A 22028-nucleotide genomic window follows, 5' to 3' on the forward strand; every position below is an offset into this window, starting at 1 on the left:
CCCCGCAGCAATTATAAATCGGAAAGTTCTTAAAGTAGGATAACAGAGTAAATCTTAGACCAAGGCTGTTGCCTCTTTAACTAAACAATTTAAATCATATTTTGTTAAAAGAGTCCTTATTTGGATTTCATTTGTCTTTAATTTTCAGATATTAATTGAAAGTGCTCGTCTGATAATATGAGTGGTAACGGGGCATGTTGTAGTAATTTGCAACCTATAACCGAGCTTCCCTTTGTTATTGTTTTAACCATTTAGTTGGTGTGAATTGTGTGCAATGTCTCTAGATTATATTAAATTCAGAATTACATGATAAATAGACATGTTGGATCTTTGTGCAATTACTATAAAAGCTTTACCGCCTGAAGGGCTTCTGTCATCTACACCTGCTCAGCACTGTGCACTGCAGGTCAAATGGATGGCTGAAAGTAAAATACAAAATGACTGCCACAGCCAGCCTGAGTTTGCGTGCTGTCTCTCTCTCTCTCTCCCCTGTCTCTTTCTCTAGCTGTCTATCTTTTATCCCCTCTCTGCCTCTTTCTCCAGCATACACGCACACACATTGCTTGGATTATGTGTCCTTTGGCTTAATGACAGAGCCTGTGAGGGTGGACGTGGGGCGATGATCACGTGTCCATACGTTGTACTACCGATTTGATCCAACAGAGGGACCAATTTCACTGTCTCTTCACTGCTGTGGTCTCTTCCCTTCAGTCTGCCTCTCCCTTTTGCAGTACTTTTGTGTTTTCCATTTGCTGTTGCTTCCGTGATTTAGCTTCAGTACAACTTGCTCTCAGTGATTGTGATAGTTATTATATTGTGATAGAACAGATATACACCAGAGGACAAGACTGATAAATTGCATTACTGTGGTGCTGATTAAATGCTTTCTCATCTTACCTTTTATATTATGTAGCCCAAGCAACGTTGTGTGCAAAACCACAGGCTTCTAAGTTGATATGAGATGCTGTTTTGTCATTTCATTCAGGGTTTATTTTTAATTATTTACTTTTTTGTGAATTGGTTCAATGCTTCTGCATCTGTCAATAATTGTTTGAAAAAAGGTCATTTAATTTTGCAAACTAAAAATGAGTGGTAAGCTCAGATTTTGCACTCAGTATGACATTTTAATATGATCTGACCTTTGTATTCCATACAGTAATATAGTCTTTTTATTTTGGCTTTTCATTGTTTTGTGTACCAATTTTGAGCACAAGAGAAAACAATGAATTCAATTTTTTTTTTCAGGAAAAACAAAACGTGATAGCTTTTGTAGTTTGTGTTGTGTATTTTGTGCATCTGAGGGATGTGTAGGCCTACAGGCACAAGTGTCCTTTATGTCTGCCTGAGGGCCTGTTATTGTTTTTGTATCCCCCCCATGTTTTGACTGAAGGAGTGATATAAGGAGACAAGTCCTTATTCACGGTTTGCTTTCTATGACCTGGTCTTTTGCTCTCATTTGACTCACAAACAATCTCAATCTCCTTACTCTGTGTCGAAGTAATACAAATGGCTTTTGGAGTGGCCAATGTGTTATATTAATGAGGTAGAGTCAATAGAAATATCAAATAGAAAGTTATTAATAGTGTTCCATAATTAATGAAATTAGACAGCACTGATTCAATGTACTGTATCTGTCTTCTGACAGAGGCGTGTGAACAAAAATGTTCTCTCAATTTTTAAAATCTGAATTATCTCTCTCATAACTGACCAATCCAAACCACATGCAGTCGTAGCTGTTCCACTCAAATTTGTACCTTTTTTGTTGTTGTAAATAAAAGTGGTTATTTAAAACCATTATCTGCACGTGGAACAATTAACTTTGTCTGCTACTCTCTTGAGTGAAATAATAATAATGAGCCACAGCTTAGCGCTCTGCAAATAGCGCAGAGACAAATGTGCATATTTAAAGCACATGGACTATGAGAGACTTGTATTGCTTGACATTGGAGGCAAAAAGGTTGGATGGTATAAAAGAACAGTGTAAAAGCCATTTGTAAATCCAGCGTTTGCTATTGACAAGATAACTGCCTTTCTTTACCGCTGTTTCATTGCCGAACATGAAGGTCCACATGCCCCACTGGGGGGATTTGCAAATGTCACGATTAGTGTGTTAGACCGCGCGCACACACACTTTCAGACATTTTGGGTGAAAGAGAGAGTGTTATCATACTGTTCAGTGGGCTGAAATGCAGACATGGAAACTTGTAGCAATCATAGTTACCCTTTCAAACGTACAAGTAGTTAGAAGTAAGTATATTCTGTATGTATTGTTAGTCTTGTTCCCATATCCCAAACAAAGTATATATATATATATATATATATATATATATATATTTTTTTTTTTTTTTTTTTTTTTTAACTAAGAAGCTCATAGTGCATTTGGCTTCCTCCAAGCTTTACCATTTTGCCACCTCCTCCTTGTCACTTTGGAGTGCAAAGAGTCTATGTTCTTTTGCATCTACTAGCAGTCCCTCAGTGACTCACTGCCTTCCCAGTCTCCTGGGATACCAAATGCTGTAATTGCTGGGCAAACTTGACGTGGGTGAGAATGGCAGTGTACCAGGAGGACGGAAGGATAGATAGATAGATAGATAGATAGATAGATAGATGGGGAGAGAGAGAGAGCGAGCGAGAGAGAGCGAGAGAGAGAGAGAGAGAGAGAGAGAGAGAGAGAGAGAGAGAGAGAGAGAGAGAGAGAGATGCACATTAGGTCACAACTTAAATACAGAATTGCGTGTGTTATGTTGTTCAAGGAATTTGTAACTGCAGGATGTACAGGGCATATATCAGCTATAGCAGTGGTTAAAAAAAAAAAAAAAAACAACTAAAAACTGTCTCCCTTTCAGCGAAATGCTGTTGCTACTTTCCATTTTTGTTCCAGCATAGTTTAGAATGTGTAAGCATACAAGCATCACTGCATATCTCAAGAAATACTTGCTCGTATGCGTGCCTTGTATTTCTTTTGCCAGATGTGGAGCACGACATCTAGACCCGTGCTGCAAATGCACCGCACACTTGACAGTGGCGTGAGCATGATACGCTGGAGAGACGAAGCTGTTTTTGCACACATAATGTACAAATAGAATCCCTATGGTCACTCCTTCCTTCCCTGTTTCCCCCCCAGCATCAAACTCTCCTATTTAAAGTTACGTTCCGCATTGCAAGGAAGCTGCACAAATGCACCAATTTGGAACGATGCCTTATAAATAAATACATACATGAATAAATATATATTCTCTGCATTATTTTCGTGTTTGAGTAGAACAAGAAATTGCGTAATTGTGTTTTCATTAGTGAGGACCCCTCTTCGCCAGCTTGTTTCATAAATCAGCTTCCCGGCACACAGTGAAAAGGGCGGTGGCACCGACAAAAACAGGGAAAACGGCTGTCTCTAATTCGCTTAACAAGATGGCCAGATGACACCGACCGTTTTGGATGCAGCGTCATTAAACTCATCGTGTCGTCGCATGCCTTTTTGTTTTATATGTTATTTTATTTTATTTTATTTTATAAGATCTCGCCCTCGGTCATTTTATCGGAGGTGCTGAAATACAGCCAACGCCGCTTGAGCGAGTGGCTCCCCCTCCCCTTTAGACACATCACCACATCGCAGGGGGAGAGAGACCAATAGGCAGCATCAGTAAAAATCAGCCTGCCTGGGAGGAGAGGGGGAAAAATAAAAACAGAAGCATCTAAGACAAAGGAAAACATGGATGCACATGGAACACGTTTATTTAATCGGGATCCAGATAGGATGCGGTGGTCGACGTGCTCATGATCGGAGATATTCGCGGACTATTTTGATGAGGCGGCTGGGGACGCGCAACAAGAAAAAAAGGCAGAGAGATTTCTCCAAGCCCTCTGCAAATTCTGCCTGCCTGCGATGGCTGTGACAACGCGATGCTGTTGCAGAGTGAAGGAGCCTTTTTCTTTCTATTTGCTTGTTTTTGTTGTCAGTAGCCTGACACATGCACAAATTCGATACTCCATCCCGGAGGAGCTGGATAACGGGGCGCTGGTTGGGGACATTGCCCGTGATTTGGGTCTGGACCTGCGAAAACTTGCCACGCGACGAATCAGAATCACGTCGGACAGCGGCCGGAGATATTTCGCCATAAACCACAAAACCGGGAAGCTGGTTGTCAGCGACCGCATCGACAGAGAGACACTTTGTGAAATTCGCGGCACCTGTTCGCGCAGCCTGGAGGTGGTTTTAGAGAACCCGCTGGAGGCGCACAACGTGGAGGTGGAGATTTTAGATGTGAACGATAACGCGCCGCAGTTCCCTCGAGATGAATATCAGCTCGAAGTGTCCGAATCCGCGCTCACTGGTTCACGGTTTCACATCGAGGGCGCGCAAGATGCAGACGACGGCTCCAACTCTGTGAAGCAGTACCGCCTCAGCCCAAATGAGCACCTGACGCTGGATTCCATTAAGTCCTTTTCGAATGATAAGCACATCGAATTTATTCTGAAAAAGCCCTTTGATCGCGAGCTTATGCCCTCCCATCAGCTAATCCTGACAGCTATAGATGGAGGCACACCACAGCGAACAGGCACAGCCAAAATCAATGTACGTATTCTTGACGCTAACGACAACGTTCCTGCCTTTGACAATTCCGTGTACAAAGTGAAACTGTCTGAAAACTCTCCAAATGGCACGCTGCTCATTAAGCTGAATGCCACTGATGCAGATGAGGGCTCAAATGGGGAGGTTTTCTACTCATTTAGCAGTTACACCCCTGAAAGGGTCAGACAGATGTTCTCCATGGACACAGACACTGGAGAAATCCGTGTCAAGAACAATATAGACTATGAAGAGACTAACTCATACGAGATGTACATACAAGCTATGGACAAGGGGCCAGCTCCTGTGGCAGTGCACTGTAAAGTTGTTGTTGAAGTTTTGGACGTGAATGACAACATACCCGATATTGTACTGTCTTCGCTGTCCAGCCCTGTACGTGAAGATGCCAGAGCTGACACGGTCGTTGCACTGATCAGTGTAAATGACCGTGACTCTGGGCTAAATAAACAAGTTACCTTGGAGATTATGCCCAATCTGCCTTTCAAGATAAAGTCCTTCCGAAACCACTACACCATAGTCACATCTGCTTTTTTGGACCGGGAAACCATCTCGTCCTATAATGTCACTGTCAACGCTGTGGATGGAGGCACCCCACCTCTGTCATCTCAAATGACATTTAAGGTCAACGTCGCCGATGTGAATGATAACCCGCCTCGTTTTGAGCAGACGTCATACACCGTTTACATTACAGAGAACAATGCGCCAGGTGCGCCCTTGTGTGTTGTCAAGGCCACAGATGCTGATACTGGAGAAAATGCACGGATAACTTATACTGTCCTCAATGACATCAACCATGGTATCCCTGTCGCCAGCTACGTCAGCATCAAACCCAACACAGGTGAGGCCCATGCCTTGCGAGCCTTTGACTTTGAGAAGCTGAGAGAGTTTCACTTTCAGGTGAAAGCCCAGGACAATGGTGTGCCTCCTCTCAACCGTGTAGCCACAGTGTATGTTTACATTATGGATCAGAATGACCATATGCCAAGGGTCGTCTACCCACCTGCCAATGGGAGTAGGACAACAGAAGTTCTGATGAGGAATGCTGAAGCAGGGGTCTTGGTGAGCAAGGTAGCTGCATGGGATGGTGATGCAGGGCAGAATGCTTGGTTGCTCTATGCCCTGGAGCAGACCAACAAAGACCTGGACTTATTCAAAGTGCATGAGCACACAGGTGAGATCCGTACCACAAGGCGTGTCATCGAGGATAACTCCACCTCCTTTGTTTTATCAGTACTGGTGCGCGACAATGGCCTCCCACCGCTCTCTTCTACAGCAACCATCTACGTGCATGTGATGGAGTTGCCTCCAAAGTTGGCCCCAGACCCAAAGCGCATCATAAGGCCCAACAGTCCCCTAATGTTTTCCAACGTCACTATCTACCTCATCATTGCCTTGTGCGCTACGACCTTTGTTTTCCTGGTCACCATCTTTGTGCTGGCTATTGTACGTTGCCATGCCTACTGCACTCAACCTGGATCCTGCTGCCCATGTTGTGTGTCCAAGAAGAGTGCTCCAGAGGGGAGCACCCCAGCTGGGGGAGGTGGTGGTGGCGGAGGACGAGCTGCAGGTGGAGGAGGAGGCGGTGCAGGACAGCAGAGTACCAATGTGGCCCTGCGCCGGGACTTAAAAGTGGAACCGCATTATATTGAAGTGCGGGGAAATGGGTCTATGACCAAAACATACTGTTACAAGACTTGCCTGACCGCCACATCGGGAAGTGATACGTTTATGTTCTACAACACAGGACGGCCCCACAGTGGTACCTGGGGCTCAGGCTACGTCACCAGCCACAGTGGACAGAGCCAGATAGTTGTACGGCGTCTAAGTATGCCAGACGCAACTGCCATTCAGGTGTGTGTCTGTTGTGACGTAGATTGTATCATTACAGTCATTGAGCAAATTAGACATGACAAAAGATCGAGTCTCAGAAAGTCATAGTTTTTGGTTCAGAGTGGTTGTTCTTCCCATATGTTCATTGTTAATCCTTATAGCTCCAAATCTGGCAAAGTCCTAGAATTCTGAACATCCACATTGTACAGGTCTGAAAATAAGTATCCGTCAAAGATGCATAAATCCTTTCAGTTCTCTCAGTCAACATTATGTAACTTCTGTCTCTCAGGGACTGGCATATCCTGGTGCTTGTAGTGAGAAAAGTTTCTCTGGGCTCTGAATTTGAGTGGGCAGGAAGGCTCATTCTGATTCACACAATTGGGAACATAGTTCACGTTGCATAAATCCAGGATAGAAGATGTACAAGTGCATCCATCTCATGTGTTCTGTAGAAAACTACAATACTGAATATTGTTCCCAGATTGCTATTTTTTTTTTTTTTTTACATTGTCTCTCATTCTGTGAACTTAACTAATTAGTTCCAGTAACTTGTTCACCTGTGACCAACACTGCAGCTTAATTTGTTGACTCGGGGCTGCTTTCTATAATATTAATTTGATCAGGGTCCAAAGGGTATTAAGTGGTCATCTCTACAGAGAGGCAGAGTGTGGGAAGTTGTGCTGTCTTGTGATGAGAACCATGAGTCCCAATGCACCAAAAATATCCTCTTCTGGTCACGTACATCTCTGGTACTGAGCCAGTACAGCAGAATTGGGAATCATGAAAATATGAACCAAACACCTTCATAATTATGTTTGCACATTTTTACCCAATTTAGATTCTTTCTTGGATTGCATGTTTACATCATTCTGTTTTATTTAAACAATGTCATTTCAGGATGAGAAAAACAGTATATTTTTTGAATACTTTTTTTTGTACAACGTCTACTCTAAAGCCTCCCTGGGTCTCTCATTGCGGTGTGGTAAGAATATCAGGGAACGTAAGTTAAAAGCAGCAGTTAAAAGGTTAATGAAGAAATTTTAAGAGAATTGATCTGTAAACAATCGATGGGTTTCTCATTAAATGCCAGTCATGTTTGTTCTAGCCGTGTAATTAACTGGCGAGATGTGTTTCTGAGTGTTGTGCGGGGATTGGCTGGCTTCGGGGAGACGAGGCGGGGGATGAAAGGTGATTGGATGCAGTGCTGATGGCGGAGGTGTGAGCACTGTTTCCATGGAGTGTTTTCACAGAGGAAGAGGGAAGAATGGAGAAACAGACTTAGATCGAGTGGAAGGCCTGAGAGCTTACTTTATCTTCTGATTTAGGTTGTTTTCTTTTCTATTTCCAGTCATTTTGTTTTTTTTTGTTTTTATATCCATCAGTGATGAATCACAATGAATTATTTTGTCATCCTCCGTAAGTGTCATATGTTTGCCTCTTGTATTTATCTCTTTGCTCTGTGTGATGACTGCCATCATTCAAATTTTATTTTATTTTTTTCCTGCGTTAGTGTATTAGATTGGGGTGATGTTTATGTTCCAGATGTTTAGTGTGTTTTTCAGTCTGTGTGTCACCCACAAAAAACATACAAGCAGACCTCTCCTTCTAGCCATAGCCCTGCTGCAACAGGAGACTATCTCTCATGATGTTTAGGTCTGCTTTAAATTAATCATTGTTTGTGTGTTGCTACCCTCCCACCCCCACAGGATTTGTGTGATTGTGAATGAAGTTGTGCATTTTGTATCTTGATGCAGCACTTCAAGTCTATGTAAATAGTGTGCTATGTATGACTGAGTCCATCAGAAATACCAGGCGTCTCTCATTTCAACCAATATTGGATTCCAAGGTTGATGAATGTACACTGCAGTCTTGTAGAGGTCAATGCAGCTTGAGCATCAACTAAACATCTGTCATATTAGAAAGGAAGTAAGATTGCAATTATGTTTCCTGCATGGCCAAGCAGGGAGGTTTAGCTGAGTTAAAGACAGAAGCACACTTGTTTAAATAGCACAGTCAGGATAACAACAAATTTCACTTAACACATCAATTAACTACATAAATATTTTAATCACAAATACAGTTCACTTCTTACAATATTTGCTTATTTGCTCAACTTATGTTAGAATGACTATAACAAACAGCACAGGCTACATTGTAGTCCTTTCCCTCTTTATTTGATGTGCCTGCGTCCTGATGCAGTGTTCGGGGGTGGGGGTTAATCTGATATCTGCCGTCTTCTACCCCTCCTTCCCCCATCTGTGACCTTCATAGGACTCAGATGAGGGAGGGCGGTGGGTGCAGACTAAAATGTAGCCAGGGTGCTACACAGTAACCATGGTGAGATGACGGCCCCACTCAGGCAAAGCTTTGCAGCGAATCTCAATGGTTTGATCTATATAAACAGATCATGGATTTAAACCTAAAACGGTCGTGAATAGGGTGGAAAAAGGATATGGATATGGTGAATTATTTTTTCAAGATAGTTGAAATAAAAGCCATGACAAGCAGGAGCAATGATAACATTCTGATATTCTGGTATTATCCAGTTAACTCGAGTGGCTGGCTCATTTAGTTTGATGAAATAGTGATAAAGAATGGAGAGAATGGTGTGCAGACATGTGACTTCAAAATTATCTGACCATCCACATTAAGCCATGCAACAGTTCTGCTTTTTTTTTTTTTAGTTGCAAAAAGGTGATCAACCTATTTTTAGTATCCTAACCCACGCAAAATGGCCGCATGTCTAAGTGTGAGGAGGACAGCGAGAGACTGGGGGTGAAACCTGTTTGTGTTTGCCGCAGATGGAAATGGGGAGTGGGGAAAGAGATGACGCTGTGGCAGCACCTATACATTTTGATTTATCACTCTCGCCATCATTCTCAGAGACCTATCTGCATTGTGAGAGCAAAATTGGGGCCGTTACATTTGTGTTAATGGCTCCATGTGTGTGCCTGACTCACACGCACTCACAGCTTTCGCCATTACTCATTAATGAGTTGATATTGGTTTTCACATGTACCTAAGACTCAATTCCTCTACGTCTTCTTGCAGCCTAAAGTGCCGGGTGGAGACTGGAGATATTCAGCCTCCCTGAGAGCGGGTGGAGTAATGCAGAGGTAAGCATATTTTTTGTCACTTTGCAATACATTTGTAACCTTTATTTTGCCAGGAAATCACTGTGATATGAAAACTCCTTTACAAGTGAGATCAGACCTGAAAGAAGACTGACATATCTCATCACAACGCAACACTTTTTTTTATTGTGTTGTCTCGAAGACTAAGTATACAATTTTAGTCACACCTGGCAAAATTAAGTAAATTCACATCTGCACCACTACCTAACTGGTAACTGTTAGGTAACTGGACAGGTATTTATAATCATCAAGTATTTTAGAAGAATAAATGCTTCCCAATACATTTAGTCCTTATTTAGTAATTTTGAAGAAGAAGACAAAGGATTCAGGGAATTATGCAATATATCCTCAAATAGTCAGCAGAGAGAGAGAGTTGCACATTGATTTTGGAGATCCACACATGAAAAGTGAAACGTGAGCATGAAACGACAAATATTAAATCAAAGATTAAATGAATGCTGAGTCACTCTTCTAATGCTCAAAACTCAAAGTCCTTCTCTCATTGTGCAGTCGAGACGAAAGACAATAGCATTATTCTCAGAAGTCTTTTTTCTGCTGTGGCAGTGCATGCCTGTTTAAATCAAAGGTTTGAGTGCAGGTCTTTTATCTATCTGTGCTTTTTTTCATATTTGTTGTCTCGTAACAAAAGGAGACGTACATAAAAGATGTTGCCTTTAGTAGTTAATGAGTCTGATCTTCTTCATCTGTCAGCAACCTCTTAAAAAATAAGGAGGACTAAACTTCATTAAAATAATAAGTTACAGCTGTCACCAAGTATAATGTATATTTTAATTATTATTAAACAGTTTTTTTTTTCTTTGTGTTGAATGGAAGTGAAACATTATTTTCATGTCCATTGGCATGGCAAGTAATTTGTCACTTGTATTTGGTTTGGAATACAGTAGTCCTTCATGAACAAGATAGAATATCTAATTTATTGAGATTGAGGAGAAATGCAATCCAAAATGTACCTGCTGTTGGACAGATGAGAAAATAACAGAAGGGGAGTGTGAGGTGAGAGTGGGGTCAGTGATGAACCAAGGGCAGGAAGTCAGGTGGAAAGATGACGTGTCAGGTAGAAAGTTTATGGTACATTACACACAAATCCTGCGGCTCCTACCTGCTGTGGGAATCAGAGGGCATTCATTCAAGTTAGCGGTCACATTAATGGCACCATCATTTTAAACTTTAACACATTTGAAACATGTAAGGCTGCAATGGGATAGCTTTATTAGACACAGTCGGTCTGCATTATTAAGTCACTCTGACTTCCTCATTATTATGGTAGGGATTATTTAGAGTGAATGTGAGCCAGTCTAACATGTTTAATCTGCCTAACAACTCATGAGCTCTGATGTATTTTAAATTGGCGGCCCTGCCAGTCCCATTACTAAAACTTAGTGTTTATCTATAATCACAGCTCATTCAGATTTATTTAATTTTATATATTATTTTTTGTTTTTTTGGGGGGGGGGTTTAATACATTAACCTCTTTAATTAACCCCGACACATAAGAAAATTTGTTGCTGACTAATAATTACTTTCACCAGAATCACCATGTAAATAGTTTTAGTATTCTACCCTTTGGTATATTTCCTGTCATTACAAAGAGTAACTAGAGGCTCTGAGGTGGATCTTTTTTGTTCATGTAGTTGTACTAATGGCTGTGGCAATATTACCGTCAGTACAGGCGTAAGTACAAAAACCCACTGTGGATATTTAAAACAGATTTCTGTAATCTATAATTCTACAAAATACTGAGCACATTAATCCAAATCTGAACATTTAATATCTGAGATCGCATTTGCCTCGAACCAAATCACTGTCCCCACAGAAGTTACAATTTTAATATGACAGTTTTATACATGAGAAAACACAAGACAAATTAAGTATCAGAGAAATTTTCATTTGCATATATGAGAATATAAGTTTAGTTTTAAAAAAATAGAATATATCTGAATTACTGCCATTGTTGTGGGATTGAAGTCAACATTTAGCTTTCCTGTGGAATATGCTCTTCTGTTGTCTCTCTTCCAGCTCAGTACACATGGAGGAGTCCTCAGTAATGCAGGGAGCTCAAGGGGTCCTGGTCCAGAACTGGCCCACTGCATCCAGCGCTGCTGGTAAGACTCTAATGCTGTTTTCACTGAAAACAGTCAAAATGTGAAGAGATGTCTGCTCTGCAATGGTGTCTTGACTATTAAAGGGACTACTAAACAGTGAGGATTCACACTGACTAGATTTTATTTAGAATTAGAATTTATTTTTATCTATTTGTCTGTTTGTTTGAATTCAAAAGGTTACAATATTATCCACGAAATGAGAGGGTGCGCAAGGGGGGGTGGGGGGGGGGGGGCACGTGGACTGTAAATAGAAGCAGTCACAGCAATTGGACAAAGTTTAAAAAGATTAAATTCAGTTAATGGAGGTTTGGAGAGTATTGCATATTTCTGCATTACTGTCCTGCTAATGTCATCCAAATGCCCTCTTGCAGGATGCAAAGAAATTTAAACCATGGAAATTATTAGTTTGAAACCAGTGTGTGGGTACTTTCCTTTCAAACTGCTTCTGGCAGAGACTGAAAATAAGCTTTGTTTTTTATTTTCTTAATTAGGACACTTCTGTCTATCTACATAGGTGATTATCATCGAGATAGATGGATGGAAAGAAATACTTCTGTCCATCTGGCCTTCGTTGTGGTTGTGTCACAGCACAATATGAATATCAGGCACAGGAACAGTGAAGCATAACAAAAATCTAAATGGCATCACTTCCAATGTCAGATGACACTTTGTAGGCATTCTAATGGGGATGCGGATGTCATTGCATTTGATGTACCCTGTACCCTGTCCCTAGCCGAGATCTGTGTTCCAACATGCACTGCATGCACAGTGTCAGAACTAAGTTGTCAACTCCTGACTTGCTCACGAAGACAAGTGGGGTCAAGGCAGAGGTGGTTGAGGCCAGAGGCGATGTGGTGAGAGGACTGGAACAAGGGACAACAAAGGCGGTTGATTTGAAGTAAAAAGGTGGTTTCTTGCAACTAAAGATGTAGCTCTTCAAGAATAATATGGTGTCTTACACAAGGAGGAAGCGGTGGGCTGGGCAGGCAGACAAACTGCCTACTCACGAACTAATGTTTCTTCCTGTGCTCGAATAGACTCACATCCACCTCCACTCTGCCATTGATTTCTTGCCTTGCATGAGGACTGACAGCCTGCAAGCTCCTCAAAACATGAGCGATAGAAAGATAGAGAGGGGGAGAGAGGAGAACAGGCTGTGGTGATGTCCTTGGGGAGGGTCAGTGGCGACACGATCAGCTGCTGAAGATTTAAAGTGGTCTAATTAGGCCGTGGCAGTTGGAGAACAACACATTGTTTTCACGCTGACCCCACTGCGCCTCTGGGCTTCCTGTCCCCTATCTTGCAGCAATGTCAACAAGGTTAAAAATTCAAATCTTTGCCGCAGGATATATTCAAACTTAACACTTTATTCTAAGTACACACTTTTAGCAGTTTTACAAATGTTGTTGTTTAATTTGTTAGCACCTTTACTCTCTGGATAAAGGTTAGGTTAACCCATTATTTATAAAGTATGAACACACAATCAATAAACACTTTATAGATGTGTATACAAATTAATAAAAAAAAAACTGTGAATAACTGTTTATCAATTACTTTGTGGTTAATAAAATATTTATTAACACTTTACTTACTAAAGTAAGTGTGTACTTATCATAAAGTGTTGCAGTTTAAGCACCGGGAGATGATTGTGCCCTGGCATTCAAGTATTGTCAGGAGAAACTGAGATATTGATTCAAAGTGGCCTGTCACTTCACAGTGAGTCATCATCCAAGCTATTTCCAGCTGAACCTATTGTTTGTTTGTAAAGGCAGGTCCCAGTGCTTAGGTGGTAAGGGGAAGAGTCAGGGAGGTTGTTTTCTTCAGGGTATTTTGTCAGTCTGAGTGTCGTACCTGCAGGGTGCTGCTGTACCACACAGTCTATTTTTTGCACCGACGTGTGACACAGAGGCACGGCTGACAACGCCCCTGTTTCCCTTCCCCCGATTATCTGTGTGTATTTGTATCAAATTGTGTGTGTGTGTGTGTGTCTTGTTGAGCGCGTGTGCGTGCGTGCGTGCGTGCGTGCATGCGTGCGCGCGTGCACACACACTTTGGCCGCCTGCTCCTGCTGTGACAGATGGAGCGCAGCCCACGCCCAGATTACCAGACCCATATTATTGAAATCAGGGCTGTGCTCACTGTCAAGCGCTCTGTCCCTCTCTGTTCCTAACTCCCCCAATGTCCTCGTCCGACGTCACTCCCCCTATTTGACAGCTTTGTTTCTTAAACAATTGGAAGTTGGGATTTTAGAGAGAACCGTGCAGAGCTGCAACCCTCCCCTGGAAGGATGGTTTGGAACAGACAACAGGGAGAGGCGGCATTGCAAGAGAGGAACAGGCAGTGATGAATAAGGTGGATGGAAAGACAGAGGAAGGGACGAAATATATAAAATATATAATATAACATATAAGAACGTCAGAGCAATGGGAGCAAAAGGAGTCAGGTGCCTGTCTGAGGCTGCTGTTGCTAGGGGAGAGAGGTAAGACTAGAAAGACAGAGAGAGAGCATGGGAGAGGAGAGGGCATGCAGCATTATTCTCCATCAGCACAAGCACTGTCACGGTGACTCCTAACAACGTCCCACTGGAGGATGTAGTTTCCATGGCAACTATTCACAGGCGCTCAAATTGCCAGGAAAGAGTGGACGGGGTTAGGCTGATATGGAAGGAAATGCAAACATATGGCGCATGCTGGGTTAGAGGGGTGTCGTCCCATTAGGAGGTGAAGGGCAAAACAAGGTGAAGGCATTCAATGAAATGCAAAAAAAGAGAGAGTTAAAAGGGAGGACAAAGATCATTAGGCTGTGAGAGTCAGAGGAAAAGGAGACGCAAATTGGTGGAGGGTGGACGGTAGTGACTGGCAACAGAAGTGTGCTCTGCATTTACTGAGGTAGTTTACTGCGCAGTTGGATCCAAGTTTGCCATTCTTGAGTTTGTGCCGATCACATGCATTGGACACGTGGTAGATATTCACAGCGAAAAAGAGGAACACATTTAGCAGAAGTTAAGAGCAACAAAGTGCAGGCAGCACCAACAGGATGTGGATATATTAAAGGCCTTGACTATCACACAGAATCTGGGACCATGAGCTCATCCATTTGAATATTCTGTCCCCTTGACGTCAGGAAGAATGGGCGTTGGGAAGAGCTGAGAGAGGCAAATGACTTGAATCCGCACAAAATATCAGGTTGAGTTTGAGCTGCAATCTGTGTGAAATGGGAGAAAAATCGTCTTGGCGTAATTTCAAGGCAAAGGGGAAAATGTCTGGAAGGTAACAGACTTTTCTTGTCCCAGATTCCTTCATCTATGCTTCCTGTTCTTGACTTCCTCTTTTCCTTGCTTCACTGGCTGTGTTGTAGCCGCAAACATTTTATTATTCACTTCTCCAGTCATCAGACCCTGTAATTTACTGAGAAAAATGGTGTTAAAATGGTGTATAACTTTTTTTTTGTTTAACATTGCGCCAATACACTCTCAAATAGAGAGATAGGAACCTTAAATGTGAAACACACACACACACGCACGCAATGTCTTGTTTCCGCCATCTGCCACAGAGACCAACTAGGAGCCGACAGCAAGGTGCTTGGCATGGTATAAAAAACAAACCCAAGCCCCGCACTATTCAGTTTCAGCTTTTAATTTAATTTAGTTTGTTCTTTACAGGTTGACATTGTCAATTGTACACACACGTAAAATATGTTTCCCCGCGACCAAAGAAACATTGACCACGGGGACATAATTTGGTTTTCATCTGCGTAGCACACAAACAGTTGCAGAGAAAGGTGTGGTCCCTACTCACTGTTTGCCATGTCTAACACACAGTTATCCATCATGGGAGTGTAGATTAAAAATATATACATATATATTTCAGCTTCAGTACAGGTACCTTGTTATGCAGGGTGGGATGAATTGTTACATTTCTTAAATATTTGTAATCCCATTTGTTTTGTTCGCCCAATTTTGTCCTTTTTCTCCTCTTCCTCACCGCTCCCTCCTCATCTTGTTATGTAACACTGCAGCACGCTCCACTGCGCTTCTGCCCAACTGCCTGATGTTAGGGTGAGACATGAGGATGAATAGAGTAGACTTGGCAAAATGGTGCTGGGTTGATTCAAGTCGGTGTGAAAACCTTGAGCAGCACTGGCGCATGAGAAGGTCGCATACAAAGATGTTGCCAGTTTGGGGAAAAGACCCAAGAGCTAAATCAGGGAGGATGCAATGAGAGAGGTTGCAGTCTCCTGTAATATAATTTTTACTATGACCTCTGTCACTTAAGTAAAGCGTGTTTTAATACTACTTCTGCACAAAATGGTGGGGAAAAAAATATGATAAATTAGAGAGTTGGAGGCAACAAATGATCCATCAAAACACATACATTATGTGTGTGGAAGTTACCATTTAGAGACAAGCTTTTTAATGGCTCCATCACTTCAGTGTGACTATTAACACTGATGAGCATAATTAAGGCACTTTTCCGTAACTGGGATGGACGGCTGTTCACTGGTTGGAATGTCATGCAGTCCATTAGTTGAAAGGTCAATGGAACGATAGAATCTAAAAAAAAGAAAAAAGGATGGGGACAAGCTGCAGAGCAAAGAGAGAAATGATTCATTTTTTGCAACAGTCATTCACAAATCAGATTGATGTTTTTTGTTCGGAAGGAGGCAACACAAAAATGGATGAAATCTTGGCAATTCAATTAAATATACAAAATGAAGAAACCGTGAGGGAAACAGATGTTTAGCTAGTGATATATGTTAAAGCATCAATTTTCATTGTAGGGATGCATGTGGACGAAAGACTTAATGATTGAATGTAAGACATATAAACCACATGACTTCCATTTCAGTGCCATTAGTTTAATGGTGCCAGACTTTAGTCCACACCATTAATTGCAGTTATTTTTTCCCCAGCTTAAGACATTAACTCAGCCCGCCTTACCCATTCCATCTGTCTGGTCTCAACGTGACTCATCGGTCTCCAGAGTCTTTCTTTGTTTACGCATTTAACGTTGCACAGGGGCACTGGTGCCTCATCATGTTCCCACACTGAGATAAAAAGGTGATTCTTTTTAAGAGGAAGCAATGTAGAAGACTGAGAGAAAACCATGCATTTTTCATGTTGGATTTTTGTCCTCCTCTCCTTGTTGCTGCCTTCCGTTGAGATTGTAGAATCAGGGTCATGTTTCTGCTTGGAAGTCAGATAAAGTCTTATCACTCGGGGAAGATCCTTGCCTTGTAAATGAATGTGACCCTGGATGTCTCTATGTCTGCTTGCGGAGGAAGCAGAGATTGGATGTAACCTGTCCTGACCGTCGGAGTCTCCATGTCAAATTCGGTGTTCCCTTTGTGACTCTTGCAGCTCTGCTGTCGCAGTCGGTCTCCGGATGCGAGCCTTTTTGGGCAACAGAGATGTGAAACTATTGAAATGCATGCCCTACTTAATTTGAATACAGTGATGCAGGCTGCTATTATCTGAGAGAATTAAACATGATATTAAAAATGACAATTCAGACTGAGACTACAGATAAATTTCAGCATAATATGGTCTGCCAACATCTTTCGAAATTCCCTTAAAATAATAGCTTGATTTAAAACATTGAGTGGTCTTTGGTCATAAGCACAAAATAAAATCAGTGTACGTTTATCCATGCACCCTTTAGTTTTCTTATGACTTACGACTTTTAAAATTACGACTAGAATCCTATTTTCTTTTTTCTTTTTACCATGATACACTGAGAACTTAAATTATAGACCACTGCTGGTCCCAATTTGGCTGCTTTCCCTCCACAAGTTCTGCAGTAGTGCCTGTATGACAATTTAGTAGTGAATGCTGTGGATAGAGGAAGCAATGTTGCTGTGGAATTACTGCATTAGTGTTTCATTGTGAGCATACCTCAGAACCAGGCGGTCATTGAAAATGACTGAAGAAGAATAGGAAGGATCCAAAGCATGTCATGATAAACAAGGAGGCAACAAGGGAACAGCCTAATGAACACCATTCAATGAGTAAAATTGGATTCATCTTAATGATGGACATGAAAAGGCTTGAAGATTAGTATTGCATATGTTAGGTGGCGTGTGTGTGTGTGTGTAGGGGGGGGCCGGGGGGGGGGGGGGGGTGTAGGACTGTATGCAAGACACACCATCTCCCGGCTCTATTACATATCTGACTTTTGAGCTGAATTTGTGTAAAAGACGCAGCATTATGCTAAGTGAAACCAAGCGGCAGTCTGCGTCTGGCGTGCTCAGATAAGACTGGAGGCTGGTCTTCTGTGCTGTGGGTGCTGCACAAGGTCGGGTTTCTTCTTCCAGATAATGTTACTTCCATTTGGATGGAGCCCTGCTCTGTTAATTCCCACTCTTTGGGGGGAACTTAGAAGTCGAAGTTAGGAGTCAGAGAAATGAGAAATATGTGAGGCCAGTGTGGCAAATGGGTCATTGCTTTGAGGAAGAATCAAAATGTTTTTTGTTCTATGTTTCGTCACATACAAAGGGGCAAGGCCACAGCTTTGCCTTTTTTTTGTTCCTTTTTAAACTCAGGTGTTGGTTATCATAAGGAACAGTGCAGTGGTTGTTGGCTCTGGTTTGATATAATCCTGTGATTTTACTGCCCTCTCAGCAGATTCCCTTCTGAAAGCCTCCCACTGGCATCACCACTGCCTACTTTTTATAGCTGGATGTTCATTAGAAATGTATTTAATAAGGAAATAAGACATAAAAGCAATGAATAAAAGACTGCATTAAAGAGGCATATAAGCTCAGGATTTTAGCATTCTGAGAATGTTTGCTTGATGCAACAGCAGTTCAGAAGACTTCTGAATTATGGATTATAGAAAAGAGTGATGCATTTTACCACTTTAGCATTGGTTTACTCACCTCTTTACGTTTCTTCTTTCAGATGCTGAAGGAGGAGAAGTCTCCCCCCCAATGGGCGCAGGAGTCGACAGCAACAGCTGGCACTTTCGCTACGGCCCCGGTGGTCCTGGGGCCCCCCCACAGCACCTAAAACCTGGCGAGGTTCCTCCAGAAGCCTTCATCATTCCCGGCTCCCCCGCCATCATATCCATCAGACAAAACCAGGGCGGAGAGGACGACAAGAGCGATTTCATCACCTTCGGCAAGAAAGAGGAGGCTAAGAAGAAGAAGAAGAAGAAGAAGGAGAAGAAAGACAAGAAGGATAAGGGGAAGGATGACGGTGATGAGTAACGAAACCGAGAGAGAGAACGGGAGAGAACAAAAAGGGCGTTGTTAAAACAGAGGTACCAATCAGGGTCCATCGAGCAAAAAGAAACAGTGGGATCTATTCTCTGAATTCTTTTCAAATTTTCTTGCAAATTCCATCATTACCAATTGTCACTAACAATTTGTTAAGGCTTCTCCTACTGAACCTGGACTTCATAATGTTTTTTTTACCCTCAGGCCTTTACTGAGGTGAATTATTAATCTTGCCTTGATAAATAATAATATAAACAACGAAGAATATACGTATAAACAATATATTACAATACGCGCTCCCTGTGTGCCTACACACTGTTGCTCAATTCATGTCATCCTTCCTGAACAAGGCTTTTCCCCCTCTCCTTTAACCCACTGGGTGCGTTGGCACCTCTGTCTTACCCCATGCCCATTTAAATGTATAAAGCCCTCTCTCTGAGAGAAGACAAATACTTTGTTGAAGAACCACAAAATGCTTGTGCCAGCTAAGAAAAGGAAGATCGAGAACAAAGATGGAGACAGATGCCGTTCATCTGCAGCTGGACACAACACATGTAAATAGCACAGGAGAGTCACTGAAACCAAGGTTACTGCTGCCAGGTCCTGCGGTATTTACCGACAGTGTTTTTCTGAGATTTCAAAGAAGCCACATGTACACGAGCGCATGATTTCACACTCAAACATGCAAACACATACGTACAAGACACATAACCATGATACGGAGAAAGCACTTGAGCGAGGCATAGAAATAAAAAAATAATAGACGCTGCAAGCTTCTTTTTTTTTTTTTGTGGGCCCCATACGGTCGCCTCAGCTGTGCGCATGTGTGCATCAACCCTCTCAGGATGGAAACAGCATCCGTCGCAATAGGTCTGCATTTGGTCGCTGCACTTGAAGGACACGGGGAGCTCTGACTCCAACCAGAATACCAATTAAGAAAATGGAGAGAAGCCCAGAAAGAAGCCCACAGCTGCAAAGAGAGCTGACGTTCTCCCGAGGTTCATGGATGGACAACCCTTTGGACTTGTGGCGCGTGGACTCTGACGAAGCCGAACCAAACGGTGGCAGAGTCTTGTGGTTTTGACAACACCATCTCTTCACCCCCTGCTGCAGCAAAAGCCAATTGCTCTCTGCTTTGAATGTTTGGTAGCAACCAGTCCTTACCTGATACCTTGAGTTTACAACCGCTCACCTTCTCCTACTTCCCCTGAGCTGCCACTTGCCATCATCTTCTCCCCCAACTGCCTTCTCCCTACAGACACCCATCACCCATCCCACTGACAAATGCCGCTTTCAGTCAGTGGAGTTTGACTTATTTTTCTACTTGCTTTTTTCTCCCCCGTGTAATGCTAGCCCTCCTGTACTCCCTGACACTGCACCTAATCCCCGCTGCGGTGCCCCGCTCAGGCTTGACCCTGGGAATGGCCTGTTCTGAACATTGTGGTGTGCTGAAGACAGCATGGAGTAATGTGGATGAGGCCTGGGAAGCTCAGTCGTGGGTCCATGTCCTGAACTTTTGTCAGATGTCTAAATGCACAGCGGTTCAGTGCTTTTAACTAATGTGTGCTCAGATGAGCTGCTCATTTTTACGTTTGTAGCCACTGTTGAAAGGTGACCAGGTGGGATGAGGCTGGTTCAAGGTGTGGTGGGCTTGGCCAAAATGAGGCCTAATGTGCCATGAGCTGGCCCTCTCTTTTCATGAATGAGAGAGGACCAAGAGAGTTTTTTTTGTCCAATTTGATTGTCTGGGAACTTCGAGTGACATATTAGCTTTTATATACGCTGTAAATGTAGCGTAGACTTCCTAATGATTGTCTCTATTAAGATAATTAAAAGCCTGCTAATAAGCTCATCTGTGAAAGCCCACCTTTCAGCCACATCCTACCAGTCCCTCTCAAAGGGTTTTAAAAGAGGAGGCACACACATGCTCCTTGAACTGCTTACGTTGGTTGCCCTCCCCTGCCTGTAACTAGTTGCCACGTCCCCAATGTTTTGCGGCTCAGTATGACGTCAGTCCGTTAAGTGACTGCTGCATGTACTGCTCAAAGGAAACACATACTATATAGAGAAATATATATAAATAGATAGATGGCTATGATTTTATTATTTTGTATTTTTTTTCTTCATTACTCACACAGAAAATATCGTGTGTACTTCTGTCTGCCAAACAGCTACTGCAATCTTCACACTCCACAGATGTTGTATGGCATCCACTAAACCTCTTTAGATATTTGTAAATGCTTTAGTGTGATACCTTTCAGAGCAAGCTTTATGATTTTTTTTATTTTTACCACTCTTAATTTGCTTTACAAAAAAATAATGACGCAAGAAAAAAAAAAAAAAAAAAAAACACTGTCCGGCTTTGACATGACGATCTAACTAACACTGTACTATTGTAACTCAAATATGTATGATCTTATGATGAGCTATCACTTCCCTTTCACCTAAAAGAAAAACAAAAAACAAAAAAGAATCCTGTGTATAAAAACAAAAACAAAAAAAAAACAATGTATATGTAGTGTATGCTTGTGTTTAGTGAGCGTTCATGCTGTCATTCTTTCCCAATGTATGGTGGTGAACTGTGGTGGCAATGTGCTGTCCTACATGGATGAGCCCAGATCTGTTGTGAAACCTTTTCTTTCTTTCTTTCTTTCTTTTTTGTTTTTGTACACCCTCTCATCAACCGTGACAGTGAAGTAGTGAATTTCATTTATCTCATTAATTTTCAGACATTTATTTTTTATTTTACCTAAATGGATACAGTGCTAATGTGTTTTGTTTATAAATCACAAATAAAGTTTTTTTTCTTAAAAATGTGTTTGGTAACTGCATTACTCTGTACTCTCTGTCTGTGTCTCAACATATATTTTGGTAAATACTTAAATAACCAAAGAGGTTGTTGTAAATAAAATACTAACTACAAGTAGGGCATTTCATTCCACAAGGATTTATTCAGTAGTCAGCGCAGCCCTGCAGAGGAATGTTGACAGTAAAGCATCATCTTTAAGACATGACTGACAACATATCAGCCATGTCCTACTTATTTTTCGGCACTCAGTGAGGTGCAGGCAAAAAAAATAAATAAAAAACTTTCAGGATGAAGCCACATTTGTCCATGTTCGAAGCCAAATTAACAGA

At 42.0% G+C, this 22028-nt stretch overlaps 1 protein-coding gene across 18 annotated transcripts in view; it reads left to right on the top strand.

Annotated features, from left to right (window-relative positions):
- Positions 1-21398, top strand: part of LOC142902032 (protocadherin alpha-C2-like) — a 142100-nt gene extending 120702 nt beyond the window's left edge. For 17 of the 18 annotated variants that reach the window (XM_076046824.1, XM_076046820.1, XM_076046819.1 and 14 more), the window contains exons 2-4: positions 9470-9534; positions 11590-11675; positions 18574-21398. In XM_076046824.1, coding sequence (XP_075902939.1) covers positions 9470-9534; positions 11590-11675; positions 18574-18881 — 459 coding nt within the window. In that variant the 3' untranslated portion in view covers positions 18882-21398. Of the gene's footprint in view, positions 1-3324; positions 6440-9469; positions 9535-11589; positions 11676-18573 lie in introns of those variants that run through there. The other variant, XM_076046805.1, reaches the window with a different exon arrangement.
- Positions 21399-22028: the final 630 nt, after the last annotated feature.

This window comes from Nelusetta ayraudi, unplaced genomic scaffold, assembly GCF_046127955.1.
Source record: "Nelusetta ayraudi isolate G7.1 ecotype Tasmania unplaced genomic scaffold, CSIRO-AGI_Nayr_v1 ptg000090l, whole genome shotgun sequence".
Taxonomy (NCBI): Eukaryota; Metazoa; Chordata; class Actinopteri; order Tetraodontiformes; family Monacanthidae; genus Nelusetta; species Nelusetta ayraudi.